This window comes from Crocodylus siamensis, chromosome 6 (genome assembly GCF_052110815.1).
Source record: "Crocodylus siamensis isolate JL-2025a chromosome 6, ASM5211081v1, whole genome shotgun sequence".
Lineage (NCBI taxonomy): Eukaryota > Metazoa > Chordata > Crocodylia > Crocodylidae > Crocodylus > Crocodylus siamensis.
The window spans coordinates 23095992-23115223 of NC_143400.1; the positions used below are offsets into that span (position 1 = coordinate 23095992).

Genomic DNA, 19232 nt, shown 5'->3' on the forward strand with positions numbered 1-19232 from the left:
CCCAGGGCCAGGGACCCACGTATCCAGGACAGTGGGCAGGGGGACATTTAAGACCCACCATCCCTTCCTTCCCCCAAAGACCTGCCCACCCCTTGAAAAGGGGAAGTGGCCCTGTTCTCCCCTCCTGAAAGCAGACAGAAATGGGGGGGGGGGGGGATGGGGGGGAACTCCAATATCACTCCCCCACCCAAAACCACCCCTGCCCTAGCAGAGGGCAGGAGGCTGCAACCAGAGGCCCCCTACCAGCTGTACCGATTTCTGCTGCTGATTTCCCATATTTTAATAAAAATACATCTGGAAACATCAAAAAAGAATAAAAATTGGGGAAGGGGGGGCCCAAACCACCCTGGGGCTGGGGCCCCCCCTCAGACTCTTGGGTTCCTTGAATAGCGCCTCGGTGGGGGGGCAGCGAGGAGGGTGGGGTCCATGGAGGTGCTACTTCTTCACCTTGGGGGGAGGCCTGGAAGGGAGGGAGATGGGGGCAGGTGAGACCCCCAAGATGGGGGGGTTCTTCCCAGGCAAGCCCCACTCTACCCCTGCACACAGGGGATCCCCACCCAAGACCTCCCCCATAGATTCCCTTCCCCCCACACTGAGAAGTTCCTCCAATTCAGACCCCAGTTCTCCACCCCACGCCCTGAGTGTGGGCCAGGACCCAGTGACCCACCCCCAACCTGGGCCCCTGGCCATACCGGTAGATGCCCACCACCACAGCATGGTCACGCTCATAGGGCTCCAGTGTGAGCTGCTCTTGTGGTTTCATGTTCTCCTGCTGCATCTTCTTCACCTCGGCTGCAAACACAGCCTCCGGCGCCGCCGTTGAGTCAATGCAGTTGGCCTGTGAGACCCCCGAGGTCAGAGTCAGCCCACTGGCCCTGCCAGGGCCAGGGCCCAGCCAAGCCAAACCCCACTGCCCAACCCCACACACACACCAAGCTCTGGTTGGTCCCCCTCCTGAGGCTCCCCTACCCCCTACGCCAAAAGGCTTCCCCATTTCTCTACAGTGGGACAAAACCTAGGAGTCACGCTGGTGCCCAGCTGGGTCTTAATGGCAGCAGGAGCCAACCCAAGAGTCTGATCAATGGATCCCCATGGAGGGGAAATGAGTGGGCTGGGGATGGGTCTGTGTCTGGGGAAGTGGGTAGGCTCATTACCTTGATGGAGATAACAAAGTGGCCGCCGTTCTTCAGGAAGTTGTGGGCGTTGAGAGCAACAATGCGGGACTGGTCAGGCTGCGCCACATCGGCAAAGATTACGTCCACCATGCCTGGGGAGGGGGTGGGGGCGTGGTTGAGAGTCATGACCCAGAGATCAGGGGAGGCCCTGATCCCCCCAGCAAATCAACTACACCCCTCCCAAAACTTCCACCTGTCTTGTGGTATCAACAGTGGGAAAGGAAACCCAGTTGTCAGGGGAGGGTCAGGTCCCCGAAAAGCACGGGTAAGGAAGACACCGTGCCCAGCCAAGCCTCAGTAACAGCAGGAAAAACCCAGGAGTCCGGAGCCCCCAGAGGAGCCTTAACAGGACAACCCCAAGCCTGGCCAGGCCTCAATAGCGACTGCAAAGAATCCAGGCATCCAGGGGGGTCTCAGGGAGCCCTGCCAGACAGATGCCATGGCCGGCTGGACTTTAGCAGCAGGAAAGAATCCAGGAGTCCAGGGTCTCCCAGGGAGCCCCAGTACAAAGACCCCAAGCCTGGCCAGGCTTCAGCAGTGGCTGCAGAGAACCCAAGTGTCCAGGGGAAGGCGGGGGAAGGGGGTCTCAAGGAGCCCCAATACAAAGACCTCAAGCTCAGCCGGACTTTCACTACAGCAAGAGAGAACTCAGGAGTCTGGGGGCTCCCAGGACACCCTGCCTCAGGGACAGCCAATGTCAGGGCCCCCCCCGAGTGCCTGCTGGACAGCTGGACCCCAGGGGAGAATGGCGGGAGGAGGGAGGAGCACTCACCAATCAGCATGCGGTACTTGTGGGGGTGCCGGGCATCCTCTATGACAGGGATGATGTTGGTTCGTTTCTTGGCCACGTTGATGAGGTCGCGACCGGAGCGGTGGGAGAACTCCACAGCGTAGACCAGGCCCTCCTGGGGGGAGCACGAGGTTAAGCTGGAGGGGGGCAATCCCTTTTGCCTGCCCCATCCCACCCCAAATCCAGGATGGGGGGGTCCCAGCACTTACGGGGCCCACAATGTCGGAGACATGGGAGACGGTGGTGCCAGAGGCAGCGCCCAGGTACAGCACACGGACGCCCGGCTTGATGTGGATCTGGTCTATGCCCCCCAGGATGGCGGCTGCCAGCTTGGAGCGGAAGGGGTTCCAGGCCCGGTACTCCACCTTGGCCTCGCCGTCCTGCCCGGCGGTGGGGAAGGGAACAAATCAGGGCTGGGAAGGAGGGGGTCTGCTCAACCCTTTCCCCAACCCCTGGGGCCTCCTCCCATCCCACCTCAGACTCCTGGGTACCAAGACGCCTCCTGGATCGCCCCTGGAGGCGGTGCCCAGTGCCCTCTGGGACCCAGTGGAGCCTAGCCTTTCTGCCCCCCACATAAGCATTGGGGGCCCCCCCCAAAACCAGCCCCTTCAACACCACCATCCAAACCTCCCCCCACCCCGATGCCCCCATCCTGACCCTTCATCCCCACTTCATACCCCCATCCACATGACATCCCCCTTGACACGCCTATCCAGACACCTCCACTGCCACTTTATCCCCTTCCCCTCCAGGCTCCGGGTACCTCCACCGCAATCCTCTTCTCCCCATACACCGACTCGCCCGGCACCAGGTTCTTGGTCACCAGTGCATCCTCCTTGCCCCGGCAAATGAAGACCCCTAAGAAGGATTACAAACGGGGAGGGGGGTCAGAGCCAGAATTGCATCCCCCTATGGTCCCACCCACCCCAGCCCCCAACCCAAGCCCCCCCAAGGTGTCCCTACCCTCTAGCACCAGCCCCTGCCCCCAGGCCCCAGTACCTTCGTGCCTGTGGGGTTCCACCGTCACCTTCTTGCCCCCTCTGAAGCCCCCCCGGCCCCCACCCCGGACCCCACCACGGCCGCCCCGGCCGGGCCCTCCTCTTCCTCGGCCACCGACACCTCCTCGGCCAAAACTGCCACCTGGGAAAGAAAAGGGGGAGATGGATGGGATCCAGTGTGGGCAGGGCCCTGCAGGAAGTAGGGGAGTGGGGATGGGGAGCCTTTTGCAATAGTAAGAATAGTAAATGGGGTCCCAGCCTTTTGGGACAGGAAGAGGAAGGGTGGGGGGGCCATTTGGGACAGGAAGTGTGGAGCAGAGCCTGGCTAAGATGAAAAAGGTGGAGGGGGGGGGTCCAGTCCTACAACAGGGTAACCCTTGAACCCAAGGCTTGATGGGACTGCTGACCCAATTCTCCCAGTATGCACCAGGGATGGATGGGGGAGAACATAACTCACCTCTGCCTCCCCGGAAGCCACCACGTCCCCCTCCACGGTCCCCGAACCCACCGCGTCCCCCTCCACGGTCTCCAAACCCGCCGCGCCCCCCACGGGGGCTGAAACCTGTGGGTGGAAAGGAAGAGGGGAGGTCAGACATGCCCCCCCCAAGTCCCTCCCTCATACAAGCCCCCCTCCCAATGCTGCCCCCCAACTCTTAGGTCTGCTCAATGTTACCTGCCCCACATGTCCCCAACCCCTCTGACTTCCCAGACATATAAGGACCCCCCCAGTACCCCACCACCACCTCCAGGCCCCATCAACTATCCCCGAGCCCCTTCTTGATGCCCCCCCCCCAGGATCACAACCCCTCCACCCCCTTCTACCCCCCTCCTGGTGCCCTGATTGTACCTCCCCCTATACCCAGCTCCTTCCCCCGGACTCATCCCCAGCCTGGAGCCACCCTGATGCCACCACTGAGCCATGCCCCCAATGCCACCCAGGCCAAGCCCAGGGGTACTCGACCCCCCCAGGTGAGCACAAAGCGGGGGGGGGGGTCTCAGCTGCCCAGATACACCCCCCAACACACTTGGCAATAGCTCCAAAGAACCCAGGTGTCCGGGACAAGGTCGGGGGGGGTCTATGGGATACTGGGGGGGAAGGGGCTCAGCTGGGGGGGTGTTATCCTCCCCCGCCCACCCTTTCAGTCCACTGCCCACCCCAACCTGATCCAAGCCCCCCCACAGGAACCCCGGAGTCCTGCCCCCCAGTGAGCAGGGGGCTCTCAGCTTGGGGGGGGAGGGGGGCTGCCCAGCTGCAGTTCACTCCCCACCACGCAAGGCTGAGAACTCAGGCGGCCTGGGATCACGTGGGGGCCGCCCGCCCCCCCCGGCAACAGCTGCAAGGAACCCGAGCGTCCGGGAGGCCTGGAGCCGCGCCCCCCCGCCCGCGCTCACCGGGCCTCATGCTCTCACGTGCGCTCTCCGGGGCCGAACCACGCGGGACTCGGTGCTAGCAAGCGGGGGGGCGTAATGCGCATGCGCGGGTGCCCGGAGCGCCCACACCGGAAGTTGGCTTCGCGGCGCGCGGTGACGTTAGCGGAAAGAGCGGAGGACATGCGCGTGGGGGAAGGGGGAGGGCGATTTGTGTGGCGTCAGCGTTGTGTGTGTTTCTCTCTCTCTGTGACGTCAAGTAATTTGTCTTTGAACTGTTCTGTGATGTGAGGTGGTGCTAGACTGTGAGGTCGGCCTTCTCCGTGATATCACAGGATGAAAGGCTTTCTCAACGTCAGATCTGTGCTGTCTGGTGACGTCAGTTCTCTGGGGACGGTCAGGTGTCTCCTGTGACGTCACAGAGTGAAAGGTGGCTAAGGGAAGGCAGTATCATGCAAGGACGTCAGATCCATGATGTCAGCTCTGTGGGCTGTCGCACAACAGCTGATGTCTCTGTGATGTCATAGGACAAAAGTTATGTCAGAAGAGGCAGCTTTCTCTGCAGTGTCCTGTGATATCAGATCTCTGATGTCAGCTCTCTGGGATGTCCCATGATGTCAGGTGTCTCTTGTGATGTCGTAGGATGAAAGGTCTCTTGGGGAAGGCCACTTTCTCTCCAGTGTCAGGTGGCATCGGATCTGTTATGTCCTCTATGATGTCAGCTCTTGGGTATCACATGACGTCAAATATTTCTTGGGATGTCAGCTCTCTGCAATGCCATATGACATCAGCTCTGGGATGTCACACGGCATGGGGTCTCTGCTATGTCCCATGTGCTCAGCCCTCAGCCCAATGTCAGATCCCCATATCAGCTGTGACATCGTGCGGTGTCCCACATGATGTCAGACCTCTCTGTAACATCACATGGTGTCGGGTCTCTCCACTCTGCTGTCTGCTCCCTGTCCTGTGCTTTCTGCCCCATCCACTGCCCTGTTTTCTCCTTCCTGCCCCATCAGCTGCTCTGCTTTCTGCTCCCCGCCCTGTGCTCCCTACCCCTTCCACTGCTCAGTTTTTTGCTCCGTGCCATGTTCTCCCTTCCCCAACAGCTGCTCTACTGTCTGCTTCCTGCCCTGTGCTCCCTACCCCTTCCACTGCTCAGTTTTCTGCTTCCTGCCCTGTGCTCCCTGCCCCATCCGCTGCTCTGCTGTCAGTTCCCTGATCCATTGGCTGCTCTGCTTTCCACTCCCTGCCCTACGCCCCCTGCTCCATCCGCTGCTCTGCTTTCTGCTCCCTGCTCTGCTTTCCGGTTGGATTCAAGGCAGTTACCACAATGTAGGAGTTGATGTGTTTGTCCACTGTGACAAAGGGTGGAGATCCTCATGATGTGGGTGATCCATCATTGCAAAAGGCCACACAGAGAGATGGTGGACAGATGCTCAACTGGGGATGGAGCCCAGTCTTCAGCAACAGCTACGGTTTCAGCTTGTGGGGTTGGTAATACAGTATTTAACACTTGTGTGACACTTGTGATTCCTGTCGTCTCCTCACACCCAGACGGGATCTTTGCCTATCCCCAACTCATATTTTGTAAGCAAGGCAGGGTAGGGTTAAGGGATGAGGTGTCATGTGTCCGTACCTCTGCACCACTACCGAGTCTGGGCAGCTCTTTGAATAGCTCCTGCTAAAGTAGAGCCCAGTCAAAGACTTGCAATGATTGGCCCAATATGCAGCAGAGCACCAGGCCAACAGTTGCATAATATAGCTAGGGAGAAAGTCCAGCTGTTGGCTTCTGCAATCCAAACATCATTCCACATCCCCCAAAGGACCTTCCAGAGAATCTGTTGAGCACCCCCAGGCTTGAGCATGCAAAATAATAACCTAAGCCTGATTGCCCCTTTAATTAATTATCCAACAGCATGTGATCACCATTCCAAGGAAGAGTTTGGGATCCCCAAAAGACAAGGCAATGCTCTCTGACTGACTGAAGAGACTTCAGTTGAAATCTGAGAGCAGATTTAGGCTGGACATTGGAAAGAACTTCTTCACAGTTAGGGTGGCCAGAATCTGGAATGGGCTTCCAAGGAAGGTGGTGCTTTCCCCTATTTTCAAGAGAAGACTGGACATGCACCTAGTTGGGGTTGTGTGACCCCAGCACTCTTTCCTGCCCAGGGCAGGGGGCTGGACTTGATGACCTACTGAGGTCCCTTCCGACCCTAACATCTATGAACCTATGAAATACTGACCCAGTCAATACACTGATTCAATGGTTCCCACCTTTCTTTTTAGACTCTAAGCCCTTCCCTGTTAGCTCCAGGCTTCCTCATTTGAAAGGCACCTCTCATTAGACTCCAGGGCCCCCTTGGAAAAAGACAGCTCTTCACTTTCACTCATTTCTAGACGATGAAGAAAATCCTAAAATGATTCTTCTGTTGCAGAATAACTCAACGAACTCCCATTCTGGCAACCAGGATAACTCTGAGGGCTTTGATTATATCTGGAGAAATACAAGAGAACCCAAAGCAAGTTCCTCTGAACCGTGCACTGCTTTATTGGGATATTATCAATCTGGCAATGTGACCAAGAACAGCTCCATACAGCAGAGAATACATGGACACACTCGCTGCCAGGTGGTGAGGCCTCAGGCTCTTCAGAAACCATCCTCAGGGCGCGCTCCAGACTCCCACCCCATTCACTCCACCCTGGTGTGGAGGAGTTTGATACAGTTCAGATTCAACTGTCTGTATTCACATGCTTTTATGTGAGAGAACAATCTTCTGGCCAGTGGACTAGAGAGCTGGGAAACCGAGTCATGGCTCGGTTGTTCTTTCCTTCATAGCATTGGGTGTGATTACTGGCTGGTGCATCTCAACTCACGTGGTCACTGGCTGTCTTCTCTCACTTGCTGGTGGCTGGCATTCAGACAGAACTGCTCCTGGGATCAGGGTATCTGCAAGCAGGAATGTAGTGAGCCACTCACCACAGCAGAAAGGAGCAAGGGGTGGTTCAGGACCCCACAATGCTGGCAAAGGAGGAAGGGAAAAGAAGCCTTCTGAGACAAAAGGACTGGATGGTGCTACTGTTTCACACCACATGGAAGTGACAGAAAATAAAGAGAGAGGCAAAGAGTTAGGACAGAAGGCTAAAGGCCTCCCGGGCTGCCTTGGTAGGAGTGTTGCCAGTAGATTGATGGAAATGATTCTCCCCTTTATTCAGCACTGGTGAGGCCACATCTGCAGTCCAGTGTCTAATTTTGGGTCCCCCACTACAGAAAGGATGTGGACACATTGGAGAGAGTCCAGTAGAGAGCAACAAGAATGGGGGGGGGGTGCGCTGTGGGACATGATTTATGAGGAGAGGCTGAAGGAACTGAGCTTGTTTAGTCTGGAGAAGAGAAGACTGAGCAGGAATTTGATAGCAGCCTTCAACTTCCTGCAGGGAGGTTGCAAAGAGGATGGAGCTGGACTGTTCTCAGTGGTGGCAGACGATAGAATAAGGATCAACGGGCTCCAGCTGCAGAAAGGGAAGTTGAGGTTAGATATTAGGAAGAACTTTCTCACTAGGAGGGTGGTGAAGCACTAGAACAGGTTACCCAGAGAGGCAGTGCAGTCTCCATCCTTGCAGGTTTTGAAGACCCGGCTAGACAAAGCCTTGGCTGGGATGATCTAGTTGGGGCTGGTCCTGCTTAAAGCAGGGGGTTGGACTAGATGTGACCTCCTGAGGTCCCTTCCAATCCTCATTTTCTACAATGCTATGACAGCTAACCCTGGACAAAGAGCCAGGACACCTAAGTTCTAGTGGGATCCTCCAGAATCTTCCCTCACTACACATTTGTTCAGAGTCCAGCATGGTGGGCTCTGATCCCACCTGCACTGGGGGCTGGTTCTGGCCCAGGGATCTGTACAGGGCCTGGTCAGGCTCCAATCCCAGCTAGGTCAGTGGTTGAGATCTACACGTTTCTCGAGATCTACAGAGTGCCCGGTCAGACCCCAAAGTGATAGAAACTTTGATGCCTGTCGATGCAGCCAGGGCCATATCCAAGGGACTGGATGTTTAATAGAAGCCTTCTCCAGGTGGGATGAAGGTGCTGGAGAAGTCTGCTGAAGATCAACAACTCCCATGATGAAATCTCTGTCAGTACTAGCTGCCTTCCCTTGACACGTGGTCCAAGAAAAGCGTTGTTTGTTGATGTATTATCCCAAAAGTGTTGTCTTCGGGTAAGATCCAGGGAGTTCCTGCCCCCACAGCGACCTCACACCTTTCTGAATTATACCAGGCTTGCATATTCCCACCCCTACGGCTTGGTAGAGATAAGGCATTACAGCTGTGGGGAGAATTCTACTGCAAGGTCCTAGCTTGATTTAACGGGAAATGCATTGTGGAATTCCCCTGGCAACTACCATTGTTTGGAGTTCATGAACTATGGAGATAACATGTGTTTCTGATCACTTCTCCTCCTGCAGTGCTTTCTGGTCAAGAGCTTAGGCAACATTCAGAGCTGATGGGTTCCTTGGAATGTCCTGAGATTGTAAAAAATGACCTTCTTGGCTCTGAGCCCTGACACCATGGGTGAAATCATTGCATAATTCAACCTGTCACGGGTAACATGAAGAAAAACTCTCATCCTTAAGGAGGGGCAGGAGCAGAGGACAACAGTTGTGAAATTTCTCTCCCCCAGCTGAGGTCTATCATGAATTGTTTGCCTCTGGTCTTCATCCTGACAATCTCCTTGGGGAATTTTCCAAGGGATTTAAGGAGGGGTGTTTCAGCCCTCTAGGCCCTATAAAAAAAGAGAGAAGCACTGTAGATCTGTCTGGAGGAATGTCAGAAACACCAGAGCACAGCTAGGCCAGAGGTAAGTGATTCTTTCCTGGTTTGTGCCTAGGCAAATTCTCCTGTCGTTTTTCACTAGTTGTCCCCAGAATGAGGAATTATCAGAGATGGGTGAAGTCAAGACTTTCCCCCCTGTCGGGATCGCCAGAAGAAGGTTGATTATGCAGAATTCTAGACAATTTAGAATGAATCCTAGCTAATTATTGTCTAGTGAACTCTCTAGTCAATTCATTATATAATGAATTCTAGTCATCAGTCTAGATAATCAGTTTTTCTGGAGCAAGGAACGCGACTGTTGGAAGTGCTGGCAACCAGGTTTTAATTCCAGTACCATACGGATCCGTATTATAACAATCAGAAGTACACAGCAGGTCCTGTGGGATGTTTTAAAATCTACTCAATAAACAAGGCACGGTTGTCTTGTGAATAAGCCCAACGCAATGACAGGGTGATGGTTTTGTTAATATAAAACCTTCCAGTTAACTGATTTCCCGGATAATTGGAGACAGTCCAGTGGAGGGCAACAAAATTGTTTTGGGGGGCTGGGGCACATGACACATGAGGAGAGGCTGAGGGAACTGGGCTGATTTAGTCTGCAGAAAAGAGGCCAGAGAGGGGATTTAATAGCAGCCTTCACCTCCCTGCAGGTTGGGTCCAAATGGGATGAAGCTGGACTGTTCCCAGGGGGGGCAGATGACAGAACGAGGAGCCTTGAGCTCAAGTCGCAGCAAGGGAAGTTGAGGTCAGATATTGGGAAGAACTTTCTCACTAGGAGGGTGGTAAAACACTGGAACAGGTCACCCAGAGAGGTGGTGGGATCTCCATCCTCAGAGGTGTTTTAAGACCCAGCTAGACAAAGCCTTGGCTGGGATGATGTAGTTGGGGCTGGTCTTGCTTGCAGCAGGTGGTTGGACTAGATGTGACCTCCTGAGGTCCCTTCAACCCCCATTTTCTAGAAGAGGTGGGGAATGGGGGATTTTGATAAATCTTCAAATACCTGAAAGGAGATTACAGAGAGGATAGAGACAGACTTTTCTTTCTGGCTGTAGGGGAGAGGACTAGAAACAAAGGCCTCAAACAGCAACAGCAGGAATGGAAGTTGGAGATGAGAAGGAAGTGACTTTGCGGGTGGTCAAGCATTGGAACAAGCTCCCTAAGAGGTGGTTGTATCAAGGGGCTTCTTCATCGAGTACTGCTAATACCATGAGGCACCTTTAAAAGGGTCTCACAGCACCCCAATTGAGAATCACTGCTGTGGTCAAAGGAGGAAGGGAAAATAAGTCTTTTCTGAGAGGAGGTTGGACAGACAGTGGGACTGGGATTAGTTATAGGTGAACCTGCCCTGGAGCAGGGGTCCAGACTAAATGTGACTTTATGAGGCTACTTCCAGCCCTACTTCCCCATGATCCTGTAATCACCTCTCTACTGTATCAGAGTTGGTTAGGGTTCTGCCTCAGAGTGAAAATAAGAAATTGTGACTTTTCCTGGGGAAGGCAGTTTTCTATGCGGGTGAGTCCTGAATTGCTCATATTATTGTTTTCCAGAATAAAATAGAAGTGGGGCTGGAAGGGACCTCCAGTGGTCACATCTAGTCCACCCCCTGCTTCAGGCAGGAACAGCCCTGTCCAAACCATCCCATTCAAATCCATAAGCAAAGGATCATGGAGAAGTCAGGCTGGAAGGGATGTGCTGAGGTCATAGTCATGGTCTATGACCATGGCAGGATAGAAGGGACTTCCATATGTTGTCTAGTCCAGCCTGAAGCAGTACCTTCCCTATCCAAACTCATGGCCCAAGTTATTAGCAAAGCTACACGGTCACACCTGAACTGGCCACAAGTAAAGCTGTAAAGTAAACTTGCCATAAGTGGCAAGAGACAGGACCAGGAACCATGGTTTCAGATTGCAGCAGGGTAAATTGAGGTTGGCAATCAGGAGGAAGTTTGCACTCCGACAGGGGTTCAGCATTGGGACATGCTGCCCAGAAATGGAGGTGGGGGGTGGAATCTCCGTCCTTGGATGTGTTTAAGAGCAGGTTGGACGGACGCTTGGCTGGTTAGTTCAGATGGGATGGATCCTGCCTGGAACAGGAGGTTGGACTAGATGGGACCTCCTGAGGGCCTGATTTTGCTATGATTCTCTCATCCAGAACACTTCTGTATTGGAGGCTTTCCTCCTCCTCCAGGTCTCATGAGCCACTGTGGTGCCAAAGGGCCAAGTTCAAGTCCAAATCCAAATCCAAATTTAGAGTCAACCCCTGGCCTCTGGCTCACGTCTGACCCACAGAATCCTATTATGTGGCCCTTAGGTCTGCTCTTGGATTCAAAATCCTGGCACTGCGGGAGTGGTTGCTGTGGAGAGACCTGTGGTCCAGAGTTAGTGGCCCTCCATGCTACATTGGACACACAGAACTGGTTTTAGGCCCAGTCCTGGCACACATGAGCCAGATGAGGCTGCGCAGGGCCCAATTCAGCCTGTAGACCAGCCCCATGCCAGTCATCAAAAGGTTGAACCCTGCTGCCCTCATGTATACTAAGTCTTTGCTGCCTCTGCAGGAAGACCACTGCCCCATTTCATTTGCTCTCACTCCATGTAGTAGGCAACTCTTGATCCTTCTGAACATGGTGGATGCCCCAGAGTCACCCAGACCTTTGATGCATACACCTAGGCAGGTGTATGAAGGATTGAAGGCTGTCCAAGACCTTTGATCCCCGTTTTGGACCATAGAGACAAGGTCCAAACGCCGGACTAAGTCTGGATGTTTGGTGCCTCAACAGCTGTCATTCTGCACGTGTCCAAGAATCAAACCCAGGTCTCACGCGTGGTAGACAAGGAGTCTACCCCTGAACCATGACAGCAGGTCATTCCATGGAGGTGACTAAAAAAGCACTCGTGAGACCAGCACTTGGCCACAAGGTGGCAGGAGAGTCCTTTTGTATGGACCAAACGACTGGCTTGACTCTGATTGACCAAACTACCCAACTGACCAAACTACCCCATTGACTACCAAGTTCTGGGAAATTCCCTGATCACAAACTGAGTTAATCTATCACAGAGTAAAGGTTGCCCTGGGGGAATATCTTGCCCTTACGAACAGTTGAGTTCAGCAGGTTTCACTGATAAATTGGAATATACCAAGTCAAAGTGCATGGCCACGTACCAGTACTTCTCTACCCTTTTGGACTCCAGGACGCCCTTGCCAGACTCAGGGCACCCCTGGGAAAATCTCACTCCATTTTCACACTGTTAGATGTGCGACCATGATTCCCAGTGTCAAACCAGAGTTTTCAAGTAGGAATTCATAGCATTAGAAGCATTCTGAAATGCTGTGGCCTTTCTGAGGTCTCTGCCACAAAAAATAATTGCTCTGTTATTTTTCTGTTGTCAAAAATGAGTGGAAAGTAAAATCTGGTATTTTCTGAGGGAGGCCTTGAGTTCAATAAAGACAAGTGCATGGTCCTGCACTTAGGATGGAGTAATCCCGTGCACTGGTACAGGCTGGGGACTGGCTGGATAAGCAGCAGCTCTGCAGAAAAGGACCTGGAGGTTACAATAAGCTGAATATGAGCCATGAATGTGCCATTGTTGTAAAGAAGGCTAATAGCTTCTTGGGCTGCATTGGCAGGAGCATTGCCAGCAGATCAAGGGAAGTGATTCTTCCCCTCTACTGGCAGGAGTCCTGTGTCCAGTTTTGGGCCCCCCACTACAGAAAGGTTTCATGGTTTCATAGTTTCTAGGGTCGGAAGGGACCTGAGCAGATCATCAAGCCCGACCCCCTGTCCTGGCAGGAAAGAGTACTGGGGTCAAACGACCCCAGCAAGGTGTACATCTAGCCTCCTCTTAAAGCCCCCCAGGGTAGGGGCATGTACCACTTCTCTTGGAAGTTGGTTTCAGATCCTAGCTGCCCTGACCGTGAAGTCGCACCTCCTGATATCTAGCCTGATATCTCGGTTGTGGGCAAGTTGGAGAGAGTCCAGCAGAGGGGAACAAGAATGGTTGTGGGGCTGGGGGACAGGACTTGTGAGGAGAGGCTGAGGGCACAGGGCTTGTTTAGCCTGGAGAAGAAAAGACTGAGTGGGGATTGAATAGCAGCCTTCAACTCCCTGGAGGGTGGCTCCAAAAAGGATGGAGCTGGGCTGTTCCCAGTGGAGCAAGGGAAGTTGAGGTTAGATGTTAGGGAAAACTTTCTCATGAGGAGGCTGGTGAAGCACTGGAACAAGTTACCCAGAGTGGGGGTGGACTCTCCATCCTCGGAGGTTTTGAAGACCCAGGTAGACAACGCCTTGGCTGGGATGATGTAGTTGGGGCTGGTCCTCCTTTGAGCAGGGGGTTGGACCAGACGTGACCTCCTCCTGAGGTCCCTTCCAGCCCTCATGCCCTGCGATTCTGTGACTGCAAGGCCACTGTCCCATATCAGTGTGCTGACAAAAGTGACAATCCCCACTGACCCTGACTCAATAGTGCATTTCCTCTTGAGGCACCAGGTCCAACTTCCCTGCCGATATCCTGAATCATCGAGGAACGGAGATGTCCCATTGATTTCTCTCTCTCTCACTGCTATTTTTTTACCTCTATTTTCCAGCTATGGGGGTCCCACACCACTTCTTGCCCTGCTGGGTCTATGCCATCATGATGCTGTGTGGTAAGTGTTCCCCCTGGATTGAGAACCGTGGTCTAGGCAAAGCAAGGGACACTGAGGCATTTAGCATCTTGGTTGACCTCCAGTGCTTAAGGGCGCAAGTGAGAGTGCCTACCTGAATGACTCTTCCCTCATTTTTTGCTCCCCCGATTGCTCCACCTTTTTGGTGTAGAGCAGCCAACTGAGGCTGCTGTAGGAGACAGCCAGAGCTCTTCTTCCTCCCCTGCTCTGACTGATAGAATCAGTCCATGAGGTTCAACAACCCATGGAGCTGTGTCATCCAACTCTCCAGGCTCCCCACATCTCTAGAAATTTGGGGGTGGGTGAGCAGTGGTTCTGCTGCTTCAGATTTCCAGACCTGTGGGAAGCCCCATGGGCCAGATAACATGGCCCTACAAGCTAGATCATGCCGGCATACAGGATCTCTTCAGGTCTGGATCCAGACATGTGAGATCAGGCACGTGGGGAGTCGGGCTTGCACACTGGATCACACCAGGGACTGACCACATACCACATGTCCAGCCTGAGGGTTGGGCGCCACTGGGATAGTTGCTTTTCCCCTTCCCCCAGTCCCAAATCTTCCAAGGCTCATGATGGTCTTTCACACCTGTTTTCTCTGCATTTGTAGGCGTTTCTGATGTGCTTCTCAGCGTCGCATCAGGGGAACATCCAGATTCAACATTTTCCGGTCCTCTCGGAACAGAGTTCATCACGACTTTCATACAAAATGGCTTGGGCCCCCCCGGCCATCCCACGTTGTTCATCACTGCCTACAATCATCCCACCCCCGTTACTGTCTCCGTCAATCAGGTGGTTTTTAAGGTCGTCACCATCCCTGCTGGGCAGACAGTAATGATGACCCTCTCCCCACAGACAGAGCTGAAAGGCATCAGGAAGTCGGACAATACAGTCACCATCCGGGCGGAGAAAAAGGTCTCTGTTCTCTCTCTCAACTCAAAAGGTTACTCTGCTGATACTTCCATTGTGTACCCTGTGCAGAGCTTGGGGACGGAGTATTTTGTCGTGACTCCCCTCCTAGGCCCAAGGACCACTCCCGAGTTTGCCATTGTTGCCTGGCAGGAACCGACCACAGTTGACATCTTCTTCGAAGGGTCTGTCACGTATGAGACAGAAAAATATCTGCCAGGAAGAAAGCTGACCCTCCAGCTTAATGCCTATCAGGCAGTCCAGCTGCAAAGCTATGAGGACCTGTCCAAGACCAGAATTGCCTCCAGAAAACCCGTGGCCGTCTATTCAGGGGCATACGTGTGTGGTGGGAAACGCATCCAATGTGAACATGTCAGCGAACAGCTGCTGCCAGTCTCCAGCTGGGAATTGTCTTTCATTGTCCCGCCGTTGCCTTTCAAGACGGAAGGTGATTCAGTGTACCTCCTCACATCTCAGGGCACAGAGGTCCATTTACTAACTGGGGAAGCTGAAAGCAGCCGGTTTGTCGAGGGCAAGGAAATGGCCAAATATCAAGTCTCGCAGCCACTGGTTATATCTGCCAACTCCAGAGTCCAAGTCCTCCTCTTCTCTCCTGGAGGGAAGAAAGGGAGTATGATATTTGAAGCATTCTTCATGACTATCCCTGGCCTCTCCAGCTACTGCCAGTCCTACAACATCTATGGGCACAACCAGTTTGAGAACTATGCGCTGATCATCGCCAGGACGTCGGCAACCACCGGGATCACCTTTGATAAGAAACCACTGGACAGTGTCACCTGGAATGCTATTGCGGGCACAGAATACTCTTGGGCTGAATACAGCCTGGGGAAAGGATTTAGCACCCATTCTGTGGAGCACCCTACTGCCCCATTCGGGCTTCTGAGCATTGGGATTGGAGATCACAAAGCGTACGGGTCCCCAGCTACTTGCACAGGGGGTATGTTCTGTTTTTCTGAATGGCCTCGTTCCACCTCTTCTTGGTTCCCTCCTTACTTTTGCCCACAACAGACTCAAGCGGATGTGGGAAATAGATAAGCACATTCCTTGGCTGCTTGAACAAAAATATCTAAATTAGTTGTAAAGATGCTGTCATTTGAAGTACCCTCTTCAACTTTCAGGGTTAATACCCCATTGAGGTATTAGCCCTGATAAAACCATCCCAGTCAAATATCTGTCCAATCTGCTTTTGGAAATTTCCAGGGATGGAGACTCCACAATGTTTCCAGGTAGCCTGTTCCAAGGCTTGACTGCCCTTATAGTCAGGATAGTTCCTTATCTCCAACCTCAGTTTTCCCTGCTGCAGCTTGAGGCCCTTGCTCTTAGTCCTGTCCCACAGAGAGTTGTCCATCTCCATCCTCTCTGTCATCACCCTTCAGGGATTTGAAGCCTATGATCAAAATCCCCCTCAGTCTTCTCTTCTCCAGACCCAGTCACCCTAGCTCTTTCTGCCTATCCTCATCAGTCCTGTTTCCCAGGCCTCCGGTCATTGTTGTCACTCTTTTCAATCTGTCCACATCCTTTGTGAAGTGCAGGGCTCAAAACTGGACACAGGGCTCCAGGTGAGGCCTCACCAGTGCTGAATAAAGGGGAAGAATCATGTCATTTGTGAATGCAGTTGATACAGCCCAGGAGGCTGTTGGCATTTTCGGCAACAAGAGCCCACTGTTGGCTCATATTCAGATTATGGTCAGGGTCTTTGCAGACTCAGGCAGATAGCATAGAAGTTACTATTAAATAAATTAATTGGATGCTTTTAGCATAACCATAAAGAGTGGGAATTTATGTAAACTCAGAGCACAGAACATGGTGAAATCCGGCAGCTACACAAGGGCAAAAGAGTTAGAACTCATATCTGATTATCCTTGTCCATTCACACCATCCACATTTCTTCTCCCAGATATTCAACCCCCTTCCTGCGACTCCAAGTTCTGTGAGAAGGGCACGGCCTGTGTGATGAGAGATGGGGAGCCACAATGCACGCCGCTGACCGACGGGGTGTGTTGGGTCATGGGAAACATGCATTACAAAACGTTTGATGGCCAGAATTACAACTTCCAAGGCACATGCATCTACACCTTGGCCAAGACTTGTGGAGATGACAGCAGCCTCCCTTCCTTCCGCATTGAAACCAAGAATGAAAAGAGTGTGACTTCACAAGTGGCTATCCATGTCCATGACGTCATCGTCACTGTGGGCAGGTTTGAAGATGGCTTTGTGAAGGTGAGCGGTATATGTTCTTCTTCCTGCATTCTCTTGCATTTGTTGGGTCACGGTAGCCCTTATGATCACAATTCATCAGTTAAGCAGGGCCACGTTTCTTTGGTACTTAAAGAAGAGGCTTCCAAGCTGAGTTGCGAGGAGTGAAATTAGTGCAACTTTATTTTCCAGGGCCCCAGAAGATGGTGGGGGTGTGGGTGGCTTAGAAAAAAATTCCACTGGGACAGAGGGGCTCTTTGGCGTCTTACTTTAGTAGTAGCCTAGAGTTAGATGCTCCTGTCAGGGGAATTGGTTGAGACCCACCGAAAAAAATTAACTCACTCTAGATTTACAAAGCATCTCTGGGTGTGTCTACATGTGCACTTTATTGTGAATTAACCTATTTTAATGTGCATTAAAGCATCACAAAAAAGTGCTCTTTAGCTAATGTGCATTAAAATAGGTTAATGCACCTTTTTCTAGCACCTCAGATTCCATACGCATTACTGAAAGCATGTTAATACACATATAGATGTGGCCACAGAGAATCAAATCTGCTTCTGACCTGTCTGAGCTCAGCAGTTATTCCAGATTTATTCTGTGATATAAATGAGGGGAAAACAGAATAGTGCACTATCCAGCTATAAAAGCCTGGAGAAGAAAAGATGGGGAGGAAGGGGGGTATTGAATAGCAGCCTTCAATTCCCTGAAGAGTGGTTCCAAAAAGGATGGAGCTAGACCAGTGGTTCCCAAACTGTGGGTCGCAGCCCCGAATGGAGTTGCAGCATCAGTGGATGGGGTCCGGGCGGGGTGAGGGCTGTGGGTTGGGAGTGAGCGGCCATACTGAGGAAAAGGTTGGGAAGCACTGAGCTGAGCTATTCTCAGTGGTGGCAAATGACAGAACAAGGAGCAATGGGCTCAAGCTGCAGAAAGGGATGTTTAGGTAGGATATTAGGGAAAACTATTTTACTAGGAGGGTAGTAAAGCACTGGAACAGGTTACCTGGACAGGGAGTAGCATGTCCATCCTTGGAGGTTTTGAAGATCTGGGTGGATAAAGCCTTGGCTGGGACGATGTAGTTGGGGCTGGTCCTGCTTTGAGCACGAGGTGGACTAGATGTGACCTCCTGAGGTCCCTCCCAACCTCATTTTTTATGATTCTATAAAAAAGAGCCAGCCAGCTACAATGTCAGTGCTTGAAAATGTGTAGCAACTGTATAGCTGGTTTCTACCCAGCTTTAATTTGACTGGGTAGCGTGCTCCCAAGTCAACTTGTTTTGTAACTACAGTGGGTACATGTATGTCACCAAGTTGATGGTGGGGTTGAAAGACTGTATGCATTCAGGTGATTTATGCCTTTAACCAAACCACAGACAACCACTGTCTATCAAAAGGTAATAGGAAAAAAAAATTGAGAGTACAAGGTAGCAAATTAGACACTCATCTGATAGGCATAAAAGTGGTGTGCATGGTACTATCTGTTCAAAGGAGAATATCCTGTCTGTCCTAGGTGAATGGAGAGTCTTACAACCTTCCTGTGATCATGGCTGGAGGTCAGCTCAGGGTATATCAGCATGGCAAGAGCATCATGATACAAACTAGCTTTGGGCTCACCGTGAGCTATGACCTGTTTTACCACGTGAGAGTCACCATCCCCTGGAAGTACCAGGGCCAGGTGTGTGGCCTGTGTGGGAACTACAACAAGGATGAAAAAGATGAGTTTTCTCTCCCAGGGGCTACCCTTGCCCCTGACGCAGCGGCATTTGGCTCTGCCTGGAAAGTCCCAGGAGTGTCCTGTACTGATGGATGCGGTGGGAATAGCTGTCCTGTCTGTGAAGGAGGAAAAATTGAAAAACTTCAACAGGAAAACTACTGTGGTATCCTTTCAGCAGAGTATGGTCCCTTTGCTGACTGCCACAACAGTGTGGACCCCAGCCCGTATTTCAGCAGCTGTGTCTATGATCTATGCCTGGGCAGAGAAGACAGCCAGATCCTGTGCTGGAGCATTCACAGCTATGTGATGGCATGCCAAGATGCGGGCATCAACATCCAGTCGTGGCGAAGTGACTCCTTCTGCCGTAAGTGTCATGAGGCTGGTCTAGCTGGTGAGCCAGCCGCGCTCACTTCCCTTTATTTTGGTGCGAGATGAGTCTGGGCTTTTCTGGGACTGTTCTAGGTCAGAAGTCAATGCCCAAAGTCTCTTTCTTCTCGGGGGCTCCATCCTTCCTCTACCTGTCCCATTCTAGTCCACAGCATTTGTGGACAAATTGGAGAAAGCTGTAGACAAATT

General features: G+C 52.5%; 2 protein-coding genes across 2 annotated transcripts in view; one reads left to right on the forward strand and one right to left on the reverse strand.

Moving 5' to 3' along the window:
- Positions 1-265: 265 nt before the first annotated feature.
- On the reverse strand, positions 266-4485 carry FBL (fibrillarin rRNA 2'-O-methyltransferase). Its single transcript, XM_090052560.1, has 9 exons — positions 4356-4485; positions 3421-3525; positions 2965-3105; positions 2729-2823; positions 2175-2345; positions 1948-2080; positions 1155-1267; positions 693-838; positions 266-460 (listed from the first exon to the last, which is right to left on the reverse strand). Exons 1-9 carry the CDS (start codon positions 4363-4365, stop codon positions 436-438), a joined length of 939 nt encoding a protein of 312 aa, XP_089908686.1. The 5' UTR covers positions 4366-4485; the 3' UTR covers positions 266-435.
- A 4644-nt stretch (positions 4486-9129) lies between these two features.
- Positions 9130-19232, forward strand: part of LOC149861662 (IgGFc-binding protein-like) — a 45123-nt gene continuing 35020 nt past the window's right edge. The window contains exons 1-5 of the mRNA XM_090052631.1: positions 9130-9183; positions 13743-13802; positions 14428-15684; positions 16645-16967; positions 18453-19020. Of these exons, the coding sequence (XP_089908757.1) occupies positions 13745-13802; positions 14428-15684; positions 16645-16967; positions 18453-19020 (2206 nt within the window). The 5' untranslated portion in view covers positions 9130-9183; positions 13743-13744. The remainder of the gene's footprint in view (positions 9184-13742; positions 13803-14427; positions 15685-16644; positions 16968-18452; positions 19021-19232) is intronic.

What these genes read in the sequence shown, in the direction of transcription:
- FBL (XM_090052560.1), bottom strand. An exon ending in GGAACCCCACAGGCACGAAG is followed by an intron (nt 2,824 to 2,964) that starts GTACTGGGGCCT and finishes AATCCTTCTTAG; the next exon opens with GGGTCTTCATTTGCCGGGGC. An exon ending in TCTCCGACATTGTGGGCCCC is followed by an intron (nt 2,081 to 2,174) that starts GTAAGTGCTGGG and finishes TGCTCCCCCCAG; the next exon opens with GAGGGCCTGGTCTACGCTGT.